Source organism: Oryctolagus cuniculus, chromosome 4 (genome assembly GCF_964237555.1).
Source record: "Oryctolagus cuniculus chromosome 4, mOryCun1.1, whole genome shotgun sequence".
Taxonomy (NCBI): Eukaryota; Metazoa; Chordata; class Mammalia; order Lagomorpha; family Leporidae; genus Oryctolagus; species Oryctolagus cuniculus.
In genome coordinates, this window is record NC_091435.1 from 55,095,795 (window position 1) to 55,116,951 (window position 21,157).

At 40.8% G+C, this 21,157-nt stretch overlaps 1 protein-coding gene across 11 annotated transcripts in view; it reads left to right on the plus strand.

The window, feature by feature from the left end:
* TMEM45A (transmembrane protein 45A) overlaps positions 1-21,157 on the plus strand; it is a 107,661-nt gene that overhangs the window by 59,497 nt on the left and 27,007 nt on the right. For 4 of the 11 annotated variants that reach the window (XM_070071988.1, XM_051819151.2, XM_070071990.1 and 1 more), the window contains one exon: positions 10,683-10,764. The exons of the other annotated variants lie outside the window; for them this stretch is intronic. In XM_070071988.1, the coding sequence (XP_069928089.1) occupies positions 10,759-10,764 (6 nt within the window). In that variant the 5' untranslated portion in view covers positions 10,683-10,758. The remainder of the gene's footprint in view (positions 1-10,682; positions 10,765-21,157) is intronic. 11 annotated transcript variants of the gene reach the window in all.

Genomic DNA, 21,157 nt, shown 5'->3' on the forward strand with positions numbered 1-21,157 from the left:
CCATAGCAGAGAGCTAGAATGGAAGTGGAGCAACTAGATCTCGAACTGGCGCCCATATGGGATGCTGCCACAGTACTGGCTCCTGTCTTCTACTTTTCTGCCCACATAGAAATCCAATCCAAGCCAAATGTTGAAATCTGATCAAGGAATGCCTTTCTTTCCTAAGGTAACCTTTGCTCTTAGAAGGAATTTGCTTAGAACCCAAAGACCTCTCCTCTGTCCCTCTGAGAATTGGTTGTGGTGGGCAGAAGAGAGAGTGTAGACCTGGAGAACAGGATGGCAGTGGGTCAAGAAGAGGAAAGGAAGTTGGGCCATGTGAATAAGGTTATAGGGTGCTCTCTGTAGATGGGCCAAGGAGAGCCAAAGTTTAGCCAGGTGCCGTTGTCATCAAGGCTCTCAACAGCAGCAACTCTTCCATTAGAAGTGATGCAAATGGATGTGTCAATATTGTTGACTCAGGTGTGGTCACTGCATTTTGGTACATTGTTTAGTAAGCTAGTTTGGGCCACTGGATACCTGGGACTCTGCTCTGAACCTGAGTGAAGTTGCTTTTTGTTTCTGAGTTGGGAGTAGGTAGCTTAATTCTGTGTTTGGGAGTCAGTTCTTCATATCAGCAGTTAGTCAAGACTGGTGAATGTTCTGCATATTTACTTGGACCTGCCATGGATTCAGGCTGTCTCTAAGACAAGGTCAACAGATAGTGAGATTTGTATGTCTTAGCACAAGTGATTGAAGCACTTGGAGGATTCCCTATTTGTGGATGTCTTAGATAAGAATTGTTTTACAGAAACCTATACAGGGGCTGGCATTATGGTGTGGCAGTTTAAGCCTTTTCTTGCAATGCTGGCATCTCATATGGATGTTGGAAATGATTGCTCTACTTCTGATCCAGTTCCCTGCTAATGCAACTGGAAAAGGCAACAGAAGATGGCCCAAGTGCTTGAGCCCCTGCCGCCCACATGGGAGACCGGGATGGAGTACCTGGCTCTTGGCTTTGGCCTGACCTAGTTCCGGCCTTTGTAGCCATTTGGAAAGTGAACCAGTGAATGGAAGATTCTCTCTCTCTCTCTGCCTTGCAAATAAATAAACAAATCTTTAAAAAAAGACAAACTTATGGGATGTTTTATCTCTGTTATGTTCCTTCTTTGTATATTATTGTCCGTAAAATAAAGTTTAAACTTCTTAATATGGCATTCAAGGTCCTCTATTATCTGGCTTTAAATCACCTTTTAAGTTTTTAAAAAAATTAATTAGTTAATTAATTTTAATTTTAATTAGTGTTTAGCAGGTTCAATGTGGTTTGTAGATAAAATTCTAAGAACATAATGATATTTCCTTCCTTCCTCCCTTTCACCTGTTCTCTCCTTCCCACCCTCTTTGCTTCTCCCTTTCTTCCTTTGCAAAAGTTTTTGAGATAATATATTTTAAATTTAAATTACAGTAAAATAATACTTCACCAAATAAGAAGTTTAGGAAGTAAAAACAAAAAGACTCTACTTTAGTGAGAATATAGACAAAGACTATAAACAACAATTGAATGGAAAAGTGACCATTTCAGCCATATACAGTAAATTTTAGAGTAATCACAGATCATTAAAATTATAGTAGTATAATATTCTTAACTATTGGTTTGGCAAAAGTATAAAACAAAGTTTTATAAAACTTTGCAACAATATTGATACCCACAGACATTTCTTTCTTTCTTTTTTTTTTATTAATTTTAGCTCTCATATAAAGAAGAACATGTGGTATTTGTCTTTCTGTGTCTGGCTTATTTCACTCAACATGATGTCCTCCAATTGCATCCATTTTGTTAAAAATGGTAGAATTTCATTCTTTCTTATAGTAGAATAATATTCCATTATGTACATACACCACATTTTTTTTATCCATGCATCTGATGATAGACACCTTGGTTAAGTGCAAATTTTGGCTTTTGTGAACAGTGCTGCTGTAAACATGGTGGTGCAGGTATCTCTTTGATATAATGTGTTCCAGTCTTTTGGGTATATACCAAGTAGTGGGATTGCAGGATTATGTGGCAAGTCTATTTCTAGTTTGTTAAGAATTCCCCACACTGATTTCCACAGTGGCTGCCCTAATTTATATTCCCAACAACAATGTTTAAGTGTTCCCTTCTCTACATCCTCACCAGCATTTGCTACCCTGTTTTGGATTTTAGCCATTCTGAAAGGGGTGAGGTGCTATCTCATTGTTGTTTTGATTTGCATTTCCCCGATGACTAGTAATGTTGAGCAGTGTTTCAGATATTTGTTGGCCATTTGTATTTCTTCTTTTGAGAACTGTCTATGGAAGTCCTTTGCTTATTTCTCAACTGCATTGGTTATTTTTTAAGTTGCTGATATATTTGGGATATTAATCCTTTGTCAAATAAGTGGTTTGCAAATATGTTTTCCATTCTGTTGGATGTCTCTTCACTTTATTGATTGTTTCCTTTGCTGAAGCTTTTGAGTTTGATATAGTCCCTTTTGTTTAGTTTTGCTTTTCTTGCCTGTGCATTGGGGGTCTTGTCCAAGAAGTTTGCCCTTACACCAGTGTCTTAGAGTGTTTCCTCTACATTTTCTTCCTGCAACCTAATAGTCTCAGGTCTTAAGTTTAGGTCTTTGATCTGTCTTGAGTTGATTTTTGTATATAGCAAAAATATGGTTCTAATTTTCTTTTTCTATATATATTCATCCAATTTTGCCAGCTCAATTTGTTGAAGACATTATCCTTACTCCACTGTATGATCTGAGCAATTTTGTCAAAAATCAGTTGGCTGTGGCTGGCGCTGTGGCTTAGTAGATTAAGCATCTGCCTGTGGCGCCATATCCCATATGAGAGCTGGTTCGAATCCCAGGTGCTTCACTCCCGATCTAGCCACCTGCTGATAAACTGCAAAAGCAGTACAAGATGGCCCAAGTGTTTATCTTTTCTTTTCGATTTTTGATTAATTTTTAAAAAATAGACCCAGCTTAGGAAACACTGACCCCTGGTGTTGGCAATGGCAAGTAAACAAACACGATAATTTCACTAAGTGGTAAGCCAGTGAGATGGAGCTTGGGCTTGACCAAAGAGAGTGGGGACTGTGGTTCTACTTTGGATTGATTTGTGATTTATAATCTTATAGTTCTGGAGGTCAGAAGTCTCCAGTGGATCTCCCTGAGGTGGAGCCAGGCTTTCCTAAACTGCTCCAGCTTCAAGAGGCCCCCTGCATTCCTTGGCTGCTGGCCCCTTCCTCATCTGCAGGGCAGTAGTGTTGGTATCTTCAGATCTCTCCCACTGACTCTGGCCCCCTTCTCCGTCACCACTGCTGCATCTTCTGATTGCCAACCTCCTCCTGCCTCCCTCTCAGAAGGACCCCCTGAGATTATGTCGGGCACAGCTGAATTATTGAAGACACTCCCACCATCCCCAAATCACTAACTTGATCATATCTGCACAGTCTTTTTTTATTGTATAAGGTAACATGTTCTCAGTTTCCATAAATTAGGACATGGACACCTTCAGGAGCCATTACTGAGCCTAGCACCTGCTGATCTGAGGGAGGACCTCTAACAATCATATAAATTCAAAATTCACCAACAGATGAAGGGGAAGAAGAAAATGGGCATAAAAGGGGATCCAAGTCAGTGTCACCTGCACAGGAGACTTCAACAAAGCTCCTGGCTCCTTGCTTTGGATCAGCCCAGCTCCAGAATTGCAACCATTTGGGGAATAAACCAATATATTGAAGACCTCTCTCTATCCCTCTCTGTAACTCTGCCTCTCAAGTGAGTAAAAAAAAAATCTTAAAAAAAAAAGTTGGCTATATGTACCTGGGTTAATTAATGGGCTCTCTATTCTGTTACATTAATCTAGACCTATGCATTGGTTTTTTTTTAACTTTTATTTAATGAATATAAATTTTCAAAGTACAGCTTATGGATTACAATGGCTTCCCCCCTCATAATTTCCCTCCACCCGCAACCCTCCCCTTTCCCACTCCCTCTCCCCTTCCATTCACATCAAGATTCATTTTCAATTCTCTTTATATACAGAAGATCAGTTTAGCATACATTAAGTAAAGATTTCAACAGTTTGCACCCACACAGAAACACAAAGTGAAAAATACTGTTTGAGTACTAGTTATAGCATTAAATCACACTGTACAGCACATTAAGGACAGAGATCCTACATGAGGAGTAAGTGCACAGTGACTCCTGTTGTTGACTTAACAAATTGACACTCTTGTTTATGGCGTCACTAAGCACCCTAGGCTCTTGTCATGAGTTGCCAAGGCTATGGAAGCCTTTTGAATTCACCGACTCTGATCATATTTAGACAAGGTCATAGTCAAAGTGGAAGTTCTTTCCTCCCTTCAGAGAAAGGTACCTCCTTCTTTTTTGACCAGTTCTTTCCACTGGGATCTCACTTGCAGAGATCTTTCATTTAGGTCATTTTTTTTTTTTTTTTTTTTTGCCAGAGTGTCTTGGCTTTCCATGCCTGAAATACTCTCATGGGCTTTTCAGCCAGATCCGCGTGCCTTAAGGGCTGATTCTGAGGCCAGAGTGCTGTTTAGGACATCTGCCATTCTATGAGTCTGCTGTGTATCTCGCTTCCCATGTTGGATCGTTCTCTCCCTTTTTTTTTATTCTATTGGTTAGTATTTGCAGACACTAGTCTTGTTTATGTGATCCCTTTGACTCTTAGACCTATCATTATGATCAGTTGTGAACAGAAATTGATAACTTGGACTAGTGAAATGGGATTGGTACATGCCACCTTGATGGGATTGAATTTGGAATCCCCTGGTATGTTTCTAACTCTACCGTTTGGGGCAACTCAGCTTGAGCTTGTCCCAAATTGTACATCTCTTCCCTCTCTTATTCCCACTCTTATATTTAACAGGGATCACTTTTCAGTTAAGTTTCAACACTTAAGAATAACCGTGTATTAATTACAGAATTCAACCAATAGTATTAAGTAGAACAAGCAAAAAAATACTAACAGGGATAAAGTATTAAGTTGTTCATCAACAGTCAGGGCAAGGACTGATCAAGTCACCATTTCTCATAGTGTCCATTTCACTTCAGCAGGTTTCCTTTTTGGTGCTCGGTTAATTGTCACCAATCAGGGAGAACATATGATATTTGTCCCTTTGGGACTGGCTTATTTCACTCAGCATGATGTTTTCCAGATTCCTCCATTTTGTTGCAAATGACCGGTTTTCATTGTTTTTGACTTCTGTATAGTATTCTATAGAGTACATGTCCCATAATTTCTTTATCCAGTCTGCTGTTGATGGGCATTTAGGTTGATTCCAGGTCTTAGCTATTGTGAATTGAGCTGCAATAAACATTAAGGTGCAGACCGTTTTTTTGTTTGCCAATTTAATTTCCTTTGGGTAAATTCCAAGGAGTGGGATGGTTGGGTTGAATGGTAGGGTTATATTCAGGTTTCTGAGGAATCTCCAGACAGACTTCCATTGTGGCTTATGCATTGGTTTTTAAGCTAGTGCCATGCTGTTTTGATTAATGTAGATTTTTAGTATGTTTTGAAGTCACGTATTATGATGATTCCAGCTTGATTTTTTTGTTCAGGATTGCTTTGGATGTTCTGGGTTTTTGTGATTCCATATGAATTTTAGGATTACTTTTTCTAATTCTGTAAAGAATGTCATTGGTATTTTGATAGGGATTGCATTGAATCTGTGGATTGCTTTAGCTAGTATAGACATCTTAATGATATTAATTCTTCTGCTCCATGAGCAAGGAATATTTTTCCATTATTTTTATGTTTTTGATGTTTTTTTCCATCAATTTTTGATAATTTTCATTGTATAGAAACTTTTCACTTCTTTCATTAAATTTATTACTAAATATTTGGATTTTTTGTGGCTATTGTGAATAAAATTTCTTTCTTGATTTCTCTTTCTATGAGTTCATCATTAGCATACCAAAAGCTACTGTTTTTTTGTATGTTTATTTTGCAACTTGCAACCTTACTGAATTGGTTTATCAGTTCTAACAGCTTTTTGGTGGAGTGTTTAGGTTTTTCCATGTACAACATTGTGTCTTGGATAATTTGTCTTCCTCTTTTCCAGTTCCGATGCCCTTTATTTCTTTCTCCCCGAATTGCTCTCGCTAAAACTTCTAGTACTGTATTGAATAAAAGTAGAAAAAAAAGAACTCGAAAATAAAAAAAAAGACAAATGAAAATCAGTGAACTAGAGATTGAGTGGGGGCTTCCTGAACTTGAAACAAAATATCTACACAAAACCTATAGCTAATATCATACTTAATGATGAAAAACTAGATGCTGGGGCTGGTGTTGGGGAGTAGCTGCCGGCTTTGATGCCGGCATCTAATTATGGGTGCTGGTTTGTGTGCTGGCTGCTCCACTTCCAATCCAGCTCCCTGCTAATGGCCGGGGAAAAGCAGTGAAGATGGTCCAAGAGCTTGGGCCCCTGCACCCACGTGGGAGACCCAGAGAAGTTCCTGGCTCCTGGCTTCAGTCTTACTGGTTGTTGCAGCCATTTGGGGAGTGAATCAGCCGATGGAAGATCTCACTCTCTTTCTGTCTCTGTCTCTCTCACTGTTTCTGCCCTTCAAGTAAATACATAAATGTTGAAAAAAAAAAAAAAAGAAACTAGATGGAATCCCCTTGAGATTGAGAGTAAGGCAAAATGTCTCCAGTCATCATTGCTTTTCAGTATCATACTGAAACTCTTAGCCAATGCAGTAAGATAATAAAAAGAAATAAAAGGTATATGGTCTTGGAAAAAAGAAATAAAGTTGTCTTAGTTCACAGATGATATATTTGTTTATGCAGAAAATCCTGAAGAATCAACACCAAGAAGCCCTCTGGAATTAGCCAGTGATTATAGCAATGTTGCAGGATACAAGAGTAATATATAAAAGTCAAATGCTTTCCTATATGTCAACCATTAAAAATTTGAGTTGGAAATAAAAAAATACCACTACTTACTTTAGCACCAGAAAAAAGAAAGAAAACAAATATTTAGGTATGAATCTAACAAAATATGTACCAGATCTATAGGAGAAAAACTACAAACCTCTGATGCGGGAAATCAAAATACAAATAAATGGAGAGATGTTCCATGTTTATTTATATAAAGAATCAAAATTGTTAAATGTTAGTTCCTCTTAATTTTTAAAAAGAGATTTGTTTTTATTTATTTGGAAGTAGAGTGATGGGGGGTGGGGGTGGGGGAGAGAAAGAGAATCTTGTTCACTTTCCAGAAGGCAGAAATGGCTGGGGCTGGGGCTGGGCCAAGCTGATGTTGGGAACCAGGAATTCCATCTGAATCTCCCATGTAGGTGGCAGGGACCCAAGTACTTGGGCCATCTTCTGCTGCTTTCCCAGGTGCATTAGCAGGGAGCTAGATTGGAAGTAGAGTAGCTGGGCTCGAACTGGTGCTTGCAAGAGTTGCAGGCTGCAGCTTAACCAATTGTGCCGCGATTTCTACCCACTTCTTCCCAATTTTATTTATATATTTGATACAATTCTAATCGGAATTCTAACATGTCACTTTGTGGATACTGACAAACTGCTTCTAAAATTTATATGGGAGGGTAAAAAACTCAGGACTGCCAAAATAATATTAAAGGAAAAGAATAGAGTTCAAGTACAGACCCTACCCAACTTTAAAACCTAGTTTCAAGCTGCAATGATCAAGATTGTAGGTACTGGTGAAAGAATAGACAGATGAAAGAAGCGGAATAGAGCACCCAGAAATGGACCCACACAAATACAGTCATCTGGACTTTAACAAAGGGGCAAAAGCCGTTCAGTATTGAAAGGATTTTCTTTTCAACAGATAGAGCTTGATCAGTTGCACACTCACTATGCTACACAGGATCCTGCAGAGCAACAGGACCAATAGGATATCTGTACAGCTACAAGAGCATATTTAACACGGGAGTTGGCATGCAGTTATGGAGGCTAATAATTCTGTCTGCAAGCTGGAGGATTAAGGGAGCTGGCAATAGAATTCAGCTGAAGTCTAAGGCATGCGTCCTGGGAGGCCCCCTGGTATAAGTCTCGGAGTCCAAAGCTCTGAAAACCGGAGGCTCTGAGGTCTGAGGGCAGAGGAATTCAGAGGCCCCAGCTCGAGGAGAGCAAATCACCTTTTTCTCTGCCTTGTTGTTCTATTTGGACCCTCAAAGGATTGAATGGTGTCCACCAATCCTGTCTTCTTAACTCAGTCTATTGATTCAAATGCTAATCTCTTCCAGCAACACCCTCCTAAATATACCCAGAAATAATGTTTTACTGAGTGTCTGGACGTCCCTTAGCCCAAGGGATAATAACTGTCATCCTCACATGCAAAAAAAAGTATATATATATGTGTGTGTATATATACACACACACACAAACATATAAATCTTTCATTAAAATATGCTCAAAGTGGATCAATAGACCTAAGTGTAAAATGAAAAACTACAAACTTTGAGAAGACAATAAGAGAAAATCTAGATTAAATTGAGTGTGGAAATGAATTAAGTACAATATCAAGAGCATAATCTGTGAAAGAAAAAAATGTATAAATTAGACTTAATTAAAATTAAAAACTTTTCTATGGAAGATACTGTTAACAACAATAAAAAAGACAAGCACAGAGAGGGGAAGTATGTGTAAAACATAGATCTGATAATAGGATTTTATCTAAACTATATAAGGAACTCTCAATAATAAGAAAACCGTATAATTGGAAAGCAAGCAAGAGATCTGGATACTCACCCAAGAAGGTGTATGGTGGTAGATCAGCATATAAAAAGATGCACAACATCATCTGTTGTCAAGGAATTGCAAATGAAAACAATGAGATACTAACATGCATCTGTTAAAAAATGTTATGATCCAAAATACTGACAACACAAAATGCTGGTGAGGAACTCTCATTCATTGCTGCTGGGAATGCAAAAATAGTACAACTAGTTTGCAAGATAGTTCAGCAGTTTCTTACAAAGCTATGCATAGTTTTACTGTAAGATTCAGGTTTGTGTTCTTAAATAATTATTCAAATGAGTTGGCGATGCATATCCACACGAAAACCTGCCTGTGAATCTTAATAGCAGCTTTATTGACAATTACCAAAACTTGGAAACAATCAAGATGACCTTTGTGAAATGTGTGGATTAAAAAAACCTATGGTACCTCCATTTAATGGGATATTAATCAGTGAAAGAAAGTGAGCTCACAAGTCATGAGAAGACTTGGAGAAAACTTAACTGAATGCTGCTAAGTGAAAGGAGCCAATCTGTAAGAGTCTAAATGCTACAATGATTCCAACTATGTGACACTCCGGAAAAGGCAAAGCCAGAGAGATAGTAACGCGATCGGTGGTATCTAGGAGCTCGGAGGAGGGAGAGGGATAAATAGGTGGAACAGAGATGTTTTGTTTTTTTTTAAGATTTATCTAATCATTTGAAAGGCAGAGTTACAGAGAGGGAGGGAGGGAGAGAGAGAGAGAGGTCTTCCATCTGCTGGTTCACTCCCCAGATGATCATAACGGGCGGAGCTATGCTGATCTGAAAGCAAGAACCAGGAGCTTCTTCTGGGTCTCCCACATGGGTGTGCAGGGTCCCAAGGACTTGGGCCATCTTCTACTGCTTTCCCAGGCCATAGCAGAGACCTGGATCAGAAGTGGAGCAGCCAGGACTCGAACCGGTTCCCAAATGGGATGCCAACACTGCAGGTGCGGCTTCACCTGCCACGCCACAGCGCCGGCCCTGCAGAGATTTTAATGACATATTCTGTATAATGCACTCTAATTATGAGTAAAGGACATTGTGCACCTTTTAAAACCCACAGGGCTCTAAAACACAAAGAGTAAATCCTAATGCAAATTAGGGATGTCAGTTAATAATCATGTGTCAATATTGGTTCATCAGTGTAACAAATATACTACACTAATGTAAGATGTTAATGATTAGGAAATGAGGGGAGGAGAGAGAGGGCACATGGAGCTCTGTTTACATTTCTGTTCAGTTTTCTGTAAACTTAAAACTACTCAAAAAAGTAAAGTTTAGGCCGGCACCGTGGCTCACTAGGCTAATCCTCCGCCTTGCGGCGCCGGCACACCGGGTTCTAGTCCCGGCTGGGGCGCCGGATTCTGTCCCGGTTGCCCCTCTTCCAGGCCAGCTCTCTGCTGTGGCCAGGGAGTGCAGTGGAGGATGGCCCAGGTGCTTGGGCCCTGCACCCCATGGGAGACCAGGAAAAACACCTGGCTCCTGGCTCCTGCCATCGGATCAGCGCGGTGCGCCGGCCGCAGCGCGCCGGCCGCGGCGGCCATTGGAGGGTGAACCAACGGCAAAGGAAGACCTTTCTCTCTGTCTCTCTCTCTCACTGTCCACTCTGCCTGTCAAAAAAAAAAAAAAAAAAAAAAAAAAGTAAAGTTTATTAATTTAAAAACTAGTGAAAAACATAAAAGTATATAGCAAACATTCATGTCCCAACTATATAGAACTAATATTTGGAATCATATGCTTTGAATTTTTCTTCCTTTTAAATTCAAGAAACAAAATATTACAGTGTAAGTGTTCCTTGACACCTCTGACTTCATTCCCCTTGCCCTCCCCAAAGGAAACCACGGTCACTAGTATGTGTCCTTGCAATCTCTTTTACACTTCTACATTCTTATGTGCACATGAGCAATGAGTACTATTATTTTTCAGGTGTTTAAGAACAACATTTGCATCAAATGTTCTTAAAATTGTATTTTCCATTCAACCTAATGTGTTAAAGAAATCTATGTTGGTAAGTATAGACCTAATTTTTTAATTTAAAAATTTAACTAGTATCATATTCAATTGTCTATATGTTGCATCATATTTTCATATGTTCCTCTGCTGATGGATGATCAGATTGTTTCCAGTTTTATGTTACTACAACCAAACAGCAATGACTGTTTTTGAGTCAGATACAAGAGAGCATATTTTTCTGAGGTATGCCCTACAGACTGAATTGCTGCATTGTGGGATATGTGCACTTTTCTTTCTTTTTTGACAGGCAAAGTCAGACAGAGAGAGAAAGACAGAGAGAAAGGTCTTCCTTCCATTGGTTCATCCCCCCAAATGGCTGCTATGGCCACGTGCTGCGCCCATCCGAAGCCAGGAGCCAGGTGCTTCCTCCTGGTCTCCCATGTGGGTGCAGGGCCCAAGGACTTGGGCCATCCTCTACTGCATTCCTGGGCCACAGCAGAGAGCTGGTCTGGAAGAGGAGCAACCGGGACAGAATCCGGCGCCCCAACTTAGACTAGAACCCGGGGTGTCGGCGCTGCAGGTGGAGGATTAGCCAAGTGAGCTGCAGCACCGGCCACTGGATATGTGCACTTTCAACTATACTAGCTACTACCAATCTCTTGGCAAAGTGGTAATGACAATTTACACTTGTGTTAGTACATGAGTGTCCCTGTTTCCACATATCCTCATCAACACTTGATATGATAGTTATTTAAACTTTTTCTAATTGAATAGATGAAAATACCTGTTTTTCAATTTTGCCTTCTTGATTTCTAGTGAAACTGAGGACGTTAAGAGTTTTGACTTGTGTTGATTTGTTATTATTCTTTGCCTATAAAGGGTACAGTTTTTCTTTTACTAAATTCATTCCTAGTTAATTGTTACATTCTGATTGCTCATGCTTTCTTAGTTACATTTATTTCAAATATCTTTTCTACTGGTCACATGTCTATTAATTTTATTTGTGGTACCATGGTGGGAGATGAGTACACTCAGGATGGGCATGGGTACCAGTTCCATTACTTATCACCAGCACGGCCTTGGATATTTTAGTTAATCTGTTAACTACTTCTGTCTCTTCATCTGTAAAATGGGATGAAAACAGCATCTAATTCAGATTTATTATGAAAATTAAATAACTCAAAATGCAGAGCATTTACATAACAAACTTCTAAAATGAACCGTATACCTTGGTGAGTTTTGACAAATGTATTTGGTTGAGTATTTATTGTCTCAGTCAATCCATAGAATATTTTCATTACCTTGCAATGTTTCTTCATGCCCCTTGCACTCAGCTCCTTTCACCTTGCTCTCGGGTAACCACTGATCTATTTTCTATCGCTATGGTTTTGTCTTTCCTAGAATTTCATATAAGTGCAACTAGGCCGTATGTATTCTTTTGTGTCTGGTTTGTTTCAGTTAGCATAATGCTTCTGTAATTCATCCAGGTGTTTGCATGTATCAGTAGTGTGTTGCTTTCTAGAAATTTTATTTGACCTTGCATTGTGGTGTAGTGGATAAAGCCTCTGCCTGCTGTCAGTATCCCACACAGGTACCAGTTTGAGTCCCGGCTGCTCCTCTTCCAATCCAGCTCCCTGTTAATATCCTGGGAAAAACAGTGGAGGATGGCCCAAGTTCTTGAGCCCCTGGGCCCACATAAGAGACCTGGAGGAAGCTCCTGGCTCCACCTGGATTTATTTTTGAATGTGGTCTGAGTACAAATTGATTTAATTTTTATCCATTAATAAATTGGCAATTGTATTCTCATTTCTGTCACTATCTTCTCATGTATGGGTTCTAGCTTTATTTCTGTCCTCCTACTTGAGTAACTAACTTGTCTCCCAAATGTTCCTGCCAACGTGTATGCTTTCATTCTGTTCCTTACGTCTGGAGGGCTCCATTTTATTTTATTTTACTTATTTATTTATTTTTAAGATTTTTTATTTATTTGAAAGTCAGAGTTACACAGAGGAGGAGAGGCAGAGAGAGAGAGGTCTTCCATACACTGGTTCACTCCCCAGATGGCCACAATGGCCGGAGCTGCACCAATGGGAATCCAGGAGCCAGGAGCTTCTTCCGGGTCTCCCACGCGGGTGCAGGAGCCCAAGGACTTGGACCATCTTCTACTGTTTTCCCAGGCTCTGGCAGAGAGCTGAATCAGAAGTGGAGCAGCCGGGTCTCAAACCGGTGCCCATATGGGATGCCGGCACTGCAGGCCAGGGCTTTAACCTGCTGTGCCACAGTGCTGGCTCAAGGAGGGCTCCATTTTAACTCCACCTTTCAAAATCCTACCCCTTGCTCAAGGTTTAATTCAAATGGCCTTTAAAAACTTCCAGATTCTGGGGCCAGCACTGTGGCATAGTAGGTTAAACTTCCGCTTGCAGTGCCAACATCCCATATGGTTGCCAGTTCAAGTCCTGGCTACTCCATTTCAGATTTAGCTCCCTGCCAGTGGCCTGGGAAAGCAGTGGAAGATGGAGACCTGGAAGGAGTTCCTGGCTCCTGGCTCTGGGTTGGCCCAGCTCCAGCCTTTGTAGTCATTTCATTCTGGGGAGTGAACCAGTGGATAAAAGACCTCTCTTTCACTCTCTGAAATAAATCAATAAATCTTTTTAAAAAGAGACTTCCAGATTGTGTAATATATCTTTCTCCTTCTCTGACCTTAAATGAAGGGGCTCAGGTACCTATAGCATTTTATCTCTTTAATATAAATATTAGGTCATCTCTTGGGTTCCACAGCCTCTACTGTGTCTGTCCTCTTTGTCCTGCTGGATTGTGAGCTCTTGCATGGTTTTGTGGCAGGCAGAATACTCTCTTGCCCACCGCGTCCTAATTCCTGGAATGTGTGCATGTATCACCTCACGTGGCAAAAGGGAGTTAGCAGCTGTAGTTAAGTTAAGGAGTTTGAGATGAGGAGATTATTTTGGATTGTGCAAGTAGGCCCCGTCTAATTTCATGGGTCCTTAAAATTGGAGAGAATCTTTAGCAGCCCAGTTCAGCATCAGAGGAATCTGTGGTTAAGGGGAGATGGAACATTATTGATGTTGAATATGGAGGAAGAATGGAGTTGCTTCCTAGAAGCTGGAGAAGGGAAGGACATGGATTCTTCCTTTCAGCCTCTTGGAAGGAATGTAGCTGTGGCCTTGCTGTTGCCTTGACTTTGGTGATAGGCATGGAGGGACAGCCTTGCGTGCAACCTGTAGCACCGTGACATCTGTTTTAAATTTCTGGCCTACAGGACTGTAAGATAATAAACCTGTACTGTTTTAATCTATGTCGTAATCTGCTACAGCAACAATACAAAACTGATGTGCTTGCTCACCACTGAGTCCTCTGTAACTTGAAGTAGATCCTTAGATACGGAAAGGGTACTCAATCATGATTCCTGGACTTGAGTGATGCAGCAGTATGGTGCTTAGAACTGTGGAATGACTTCGTTAGGTTCCTTCATGATCAGCCTGATGCTCACCACTGTCACTAGCATGTACACCTTTGTCAGCTCATAGCAAATGATGTCACTGTAGGTTGCTCAGTCCAGTTTCCCTTGTTTGGAGCCTGACAGCTCAATACTGTCAAGTCCCAGGAAGAGATGTCTCTTCTCTATGCTATTTGACCCCTTCAAAGATACTTGATTGGGACCTTTTGGAGAGGCCTTTGGAAAACTTTGTCTAGTGTTTACCCTTATCTGGGAGTGTTAACATCCTGGGATTTGGAATCTGCCATAGGTCTTTGGAACCCTGGCTCTTAGGTCACTGTCTTAGTAGTCCATTTTCTGCTGCTATAAAAGAATACCACAGCCTGGGTCATTTATAAAGAAAATAAACTTATTTCTCACAGTTGGGAAAGTCCAACATCAACATGCAAGCATCAGGCACATCACATGGCAAAAGAGCATGTGGACAAGAGATAGAGAGAGAGAGAGAGAGAGAGCAAGTGAGCATCAGAAAGCCAAAGAAGCCAAACTTGCTTTTAAAATAACCCACTCTCAATAACCAACCCACTCCCACGGTAGTGGCCTTAATACATCATGAAGCTAAAGTCTGCTTGACCTAATCATTTTTGGCATCACCTCACAATACCATCACACTGGCGAATCTCAACATGAGTTTTAAAGGGTACACGCAAACCTGAATGGTCACCAAATCTCTCAGAGCCTCAGTTTCCTCAAGAGGGAGCACTCCAGGGATATCTAGGGTGGAGGTAGCAATCCTTCCATGAGTTTTCTCAAAGATGAAATGAACATGTATGAACGGTTATTGGAACATAGTAGGTGTTCAGCGCATGCTAGCTTTCTTCCCATCTAAGGTGTATCACCACCAACAGACTGGTTCAGCTTTCTGTTTACTTTGACAAGTTGATGACAAGCAGGTGATGCAACATGACATTTGTTCTTACTTTTTGTTTGTTAGTTTTAATTTTTAACATATAAGCCTTTGGGTTACCTCACGCTGCTTATAGTTTCAAGTTCAAAGTTCTGTGAGCCATTTGAGGTGTTTTGTTAAGAATAGCCTAGGTGTGATGGATGGTTTTAGTTAGTCTCAAGGGGTTGATAGTTGGAACAAGAAGTAGAGGTATGGAAGATAGCAAAATAAGGTATGATACAATGAAATACATACCTGTAGGGTAGCAACACTAGAGATTGTCATCTAACAGAGCAGGACTATCATACTAGCTGTAGGAGAAGCTACTGAGCCACCCATATCTGCTCACTTACTAGGCCTAGTATGAATGAGCACATTGGGGTTATGACAATGCCAGAAGACAGATGGTCTCTGGGATATGATGATGGGCACATCATATTTAGATCTCAGTGTTTTGGTCCCACTTTGCTTATCTCACACACTATTTTGTTTTGTTTTGCTTTTGACTTTTATTTAATGAATATAAATTTCCAAAGTACAGCTTATGGATTACAATGACTTCCCCCCCCCATAACTTCTCTCCCACCTGCAACCCTCCCCTTTCCCACTCCCTCTCCCCTTCCATTCACATCAAGATTCATTTTCAATTATCTTTATATACAGAATATCAGTTTAGTATATATTAAGTAAAGATTTCAACAGTTTGCACCCACATAGAAACACAAAGTGAAAAATATTGTTTGAACTAGTTATAGCATTAAATCACAATGTACAGCACATTAAGGACAGAGATCCTACATGAGGAGTAAGTGCACAGTGACTCCTGTTGCTGACTTAACAAATTGACACTCTTTTTTTTTTTTTTGGACAGGCAGAGTGGATAGTGAGAGAGAGAGACAGAGAGAAAGATCTTCCTTTTTGCCGTTGGTTCACCCTCCAATGGCCGCCACGGCCAGCGCGTTGCGGCTGGTGCACTGCGCTGATCCGATGGCAGGAGCCAGGTGCTTCTCCTGGTCTCCCATGGGGTGCAGGGCCCAAGCACTTGGGCCATCCTCCACTGCCTTCCCGGGCCACGGCAGAGAGCTGGCCTGGAAGAGGGGCAACTGGGACAGAATCCGGCACCCCGACCGGGACTAGAACTGGGTGTGCTGGCGCCACAAGGCGGAGGATTAGCCTATTGAGCCTCAGCGCCGGCCACAAATTGACACTCTTGTTTATGGCATCAGTAATCACCCTAGGTTCTTGTCATGAGTTGCCAAGGCTATGGAAGCCTTTTGAGTTCACTGACTTTGATCTTATTCCGACAGGGTCATAGTCAAAGTGGAAGTTCTCTCCTCCCTTCAGAGAAGGGTGCCTCCTTCTTTGATGACCTGTTCTTTCCACTGGGATCTCACTCGCAGAGATCTTTCATTTAGGTCATTTCTTTTTTTTTGACAGAGTATCTCAAATACTTTAAACCTTTGGTTTTCAAAACTCAAAGGATATAAAAAATCAGCTGGCAGTTGCTTGGAAAGATGAGGACTCCTGACTTTTCTCCTATGGACAGATTCAGTAGGTCTGAATAGGGTCCAGGGGATCTGCATTTTATTAGCCATCTCTTATCCTAGTTACCTCCCAGGCGAGTGTTTGTGGGAGACAGAATCTCAGGCATGAACTTATTGTTCCTTGCCTACTTATTGTCAGCAAGGTACAAAGCGTTATGGGTACCACAGCCCTTGCTTGCAGTGGATTTCACGTGACGGGGAGAAATAAGAGTTGTGTACAGACATGACAGTGGCTTCTCACTCTCCACATTGGAGTCAGGCTCTTTTTCCTTCTTCACATTTCACTCTGTGCAAGCTTTGCATTGGTTTGGAATAATTTATACCCTTCTCTACCAGATGGTGTAGCCCTTAAAGGCGAATGTTTTTCTCTACATAGCTGCACAGCACCTGAAATGCAGCTGGTATTCAGTACGTGTTGAATTAAGGTATGAAAGGGACTGAGTGGTACAAAGTCATGTGAGTCCTGACAGGGTGAGAAGTGCAGTGAGGGAAGAGAAGGGAATTATATTCAGGATCTTAGGGATATTAGGATATTAGAGACAGTGTGGGTCTAGGGGGGTTCCCAACAATCCTTTCAGTTATTAATGTTTTCCAAAAAGCCAAATATATATGGATATTGCCTTTTTGATATTTCTGTCATACACATAAGTATCCATTTTTCTCTGTTTTCTACAAGAATCACAGCAAGGTCAAACAGACCAGACAGAATTGCTCAATAATATTTTGAAATATCAGGGTTTAATCCTGGGAGTTTAGGTGGCTGTTTGAACTTATGTGACTCTTCCTGTTCTTTTTTTTAAAGGCTATCCTATACAATTTATTTTTAAATTTTTGCTTTTAATTGACAAATAATTGTATCTATATATGGGGTATAGTGTGATGTTTTAATGCATATATATATTGTAGTAATCAGAATATTTCACATATCCATCACCTCATACAAGTATCATTGATTTGAAGGTAGAACATGCAGAATCCTCTCCTGAGCTGCTGTGAAGTGCTCAGTACAATATTGTTACACGTAGTCACTGACATTGTCATGGAACAACAGAACTTATTCCTCCTGTCTGATCAGCTGGTCAATCTTCTTCTGCCCCCTCCTCTTCCCTCCCCAGCTCTTGTAACCACGATTACTCTTTTTAAAAATTGTTTTATTATTTAATAAATGTGAATTTAAAAAGTGCAGCTTTTGTATTGTTGTGGCTCCCCCCCCCCAACCTCCCTCCCTCCAGCGGTCCTCCCCTCTCTCACTCCCTCTCCCATCCCGCCCTTCATCGAGTTTCATTTTCAATTACCTTCACATACAGAAGATCAACTTAGTATATACTAAGCAGGGATTTCAACAGGCTGCTCTCACACAACCGCACAAGGTATAGGGTATTGTTTGACTAGTAGTGTTGTTTTTAAGTTTCATAGTAAAACACATTAAGGACAGAGATCCTACGTGGGGAGCATGTACCCAGTGACTCCCGTTGTTGATTTAACAATTGGCCCTCTTTTTTTTTTTTTTTTTTTTTTTTTTTTTTTTTTTGGACAGGCAGAGTGGACAGTGAGAGAGAGACAGAGAGAAAGGTCTTCCTTTGCCATTGGTTCACCCTCCAATGGCCGCCGCGGTCAGCGCGCTGTGGCCAGCGTACCGCGCTGATCCAATGGCAGGAGCCAGGAGCCAGGTGTTTTTCCTGGTCTCCCATGGGGTGCAGGGCCCAAGGACTTGGGCCATCCTCCACTGCACTCCCTGGCCACAGCAGAGAGCTGGCCTGGAAGAGGGGCAACTGGGACAGAATCCGGCACCCCGACCGGGACTAGAACCCGGTGTGCTGGCGCCACAAGGTGGAGGATTAGCCTAGTGAGCAATTCACTCGAGGCTCTTGCCATGAGCTGTCTAGGCTATAGAAGCCCCTTGAGTTCACCAACTCTGAACTTGTTTAGTAAAGGCCATATCACAGTAGAGGTCCTTCCTCCCTTCGGAGAAAGGCGCCTGCGTCCTTGATGGCCTGTTCCTTCTGCTGGGGTCTTGAACCACTATTACTCTTTACTTCCATGAGATCCACTTCCTTGGCTCCTCTGTATGAGTGCGATCACATAGTACTTGTCCTGCTGTGCTTGGTTTATTTTGCTTAACATAATGTCCTCCAGGTTCTTCCATGTTGCCACAAATGACACAATTTTATTCTTTTAGATGAATAATATTTCTTTGGCTGTTTTTGCCGCATTGTTTTTTTTTTTTTAATCTGTTCATCCATTGATAAGCACTTAGATTGATTCTCTTATCCTGGAATCCATATCATAGTGCTGCAGTAAATGGAGAATAAAGATATGTCCCTTTGACAGACTGATTGCATTTCCTTTGGGTATATACCCAGTAATGGGATTGCCAAATCACGTGGTAGTTCTGTTTTAGATTTTTTTATGAACTTCTTTTCTTTTTTTTTTTTTTAACTTTTATTTAGTGAATATAAATTTCCAAAGTACGGCTTATGGATTACAATGGCTTCCCCCCCATAACGTCCCTCCCACCCGCAACCCTCCCCTTTCCCACTCCCTCTCCCTTTCCATTCACATCAAGATTCATTTTCGATTCTCTTTATATACAGAAGATCAGTTTAGCATACATTAAGCAAAGATTTCAACAGTTTGCTCCCACACAGAAACATAAAGTGAAAAATAATACATGATTTTTTAAATGATGATGAAATCAGATCAGACCTATTGTCATGTTTAATCCCAGTGAGAGTCAAGTTGGGAATTGCTAATCTCTTCTTTTTTTTTTTTTTTTTTAACAGAAGATCAGTTTAGTATACATTAAGTAAAGATTTCAACAGTTTGCACCCCCATAGAAACACAAAGTGAAATATACTGTTTGAGTACTCGTTATAGCATTAAGCCTCAATGTAGAGCACATTAAGGACAGAGATCCTACATGAGGAGTAAGTGCACAGTGACTCCTGTTGTTGACTTTACAAATTGACACTCCTGTTTATGGCATCAGTAATCTCCCTATGCACCAGTCATAAGTTTCCAAGGCTATGGAAGCCCCTTGAGTTCTCCGACTCTTATCTTGTTTAGACAAGGTCATAGTCAAAGTGGAGGTTCTCTCCTCCCTTCAGAGAAAGGTACCTCCTTCTTTGAAGACCTGTTATGAACTTCTTTTCTGTTTTCCGTAATAGTTTTACTGATTTATGTTTTCAATCAGTAGCATATGAGTTCATTTTTCTAAACATTTATGCTAGCTTTTTTTTGTTTCTTGTATTTTTGATAATAGCATTTCTATTTGTGTAATATGATATTTTTGGCTTAACAGCCCCAAATCATAAGCGACAAAAGCAAAGCTAGACAAATGGGTTGATGTCAAGCAGAAATGCCTCTGTATAGCAAAGGAAGCAATCAACAGAGTGAAGATACAACTGACAGAATGGAGGAACGTATTTGCAAATTATGCATTTGACAAGAGGTTAATATTCTGAATATATAAAGTACTCAATAGCAAAACACTAAATAATAGGATTTTTAAATGGGCAATAGATCTTCTCATAAGATATACAAATGACCAATAGGTGTATGAAAAATTGCCCAGCATCACTAATCATCAGATAAATACTTTTTCTTTATTCAAATGGGATTCCTGGATCTTGGCAATATCATCTGGGAAGAGAAGAGACACTCATACTCTTTATTTATTTATTTCTTTATTTGAAAAAATATATACTTTAAATGCAGAATGACAGAGAGAGGGACAAAGAAGAGTGAGCCTGGAGAGAGAGATCTTTCATCTGTTGGTTTCTCTCCAAATACACACAACAGCTAGGATTGGGCCAAGCTGAAGTCAGGAGCCAAGAACCCAGCACCTGGGTCTCCCATGTGGGTGTAAGGGACCCAAGAACTTGGACCATCATCTACTGCCTCTCAGCACGTTGGCAGAGAGCTGGGTTGGAAGTAGTATAGCTGGCACATTAACTGGCACTCTGACATAGGATGTGGCATCCCAAGCAGGCTGAAGCCCTGTTTCGCAGAGCCCAGCCTTCACACTTTTATCATGGAGATGATAGGCTGGGCTGGGCTGAAAATGACTGGAAAGCCCTCCTACAGCCCAGAGCTTTCACTTCTGCTCTCTTGCTTCCACTCAGGCCACTCTACTGTTGAGGTGCTGCTTTTCCTGGGTGTCCTTTTCACGTTAGATTTTGCTTCTACTACACGGCTTTAGAATGACCTCCTCCACCACATGACCTGCTCAGAAGGCACCCCTTCCTATCTTAGGCATGCCAGTCATCTTAACAATGCTCCTCGAACTTTCAACTAGTGTGTTAGTAAGGGGCATGTTCAGTATTTCTGTTTTTTTTTTTTTTTTTTTTTTTTTTTTTTTTTTAATTTCCTCAATCTATTGCGTGCCTTCTGTTGTAAGCAAGGGTATATCTATTCTGTAATGGATACGTCAAGCCCCTGATGTGCTGCTTGGTACTCCAAATGCTTTTAGCTTCACTGTACACCTACAGCAGTCCTCTTCTAT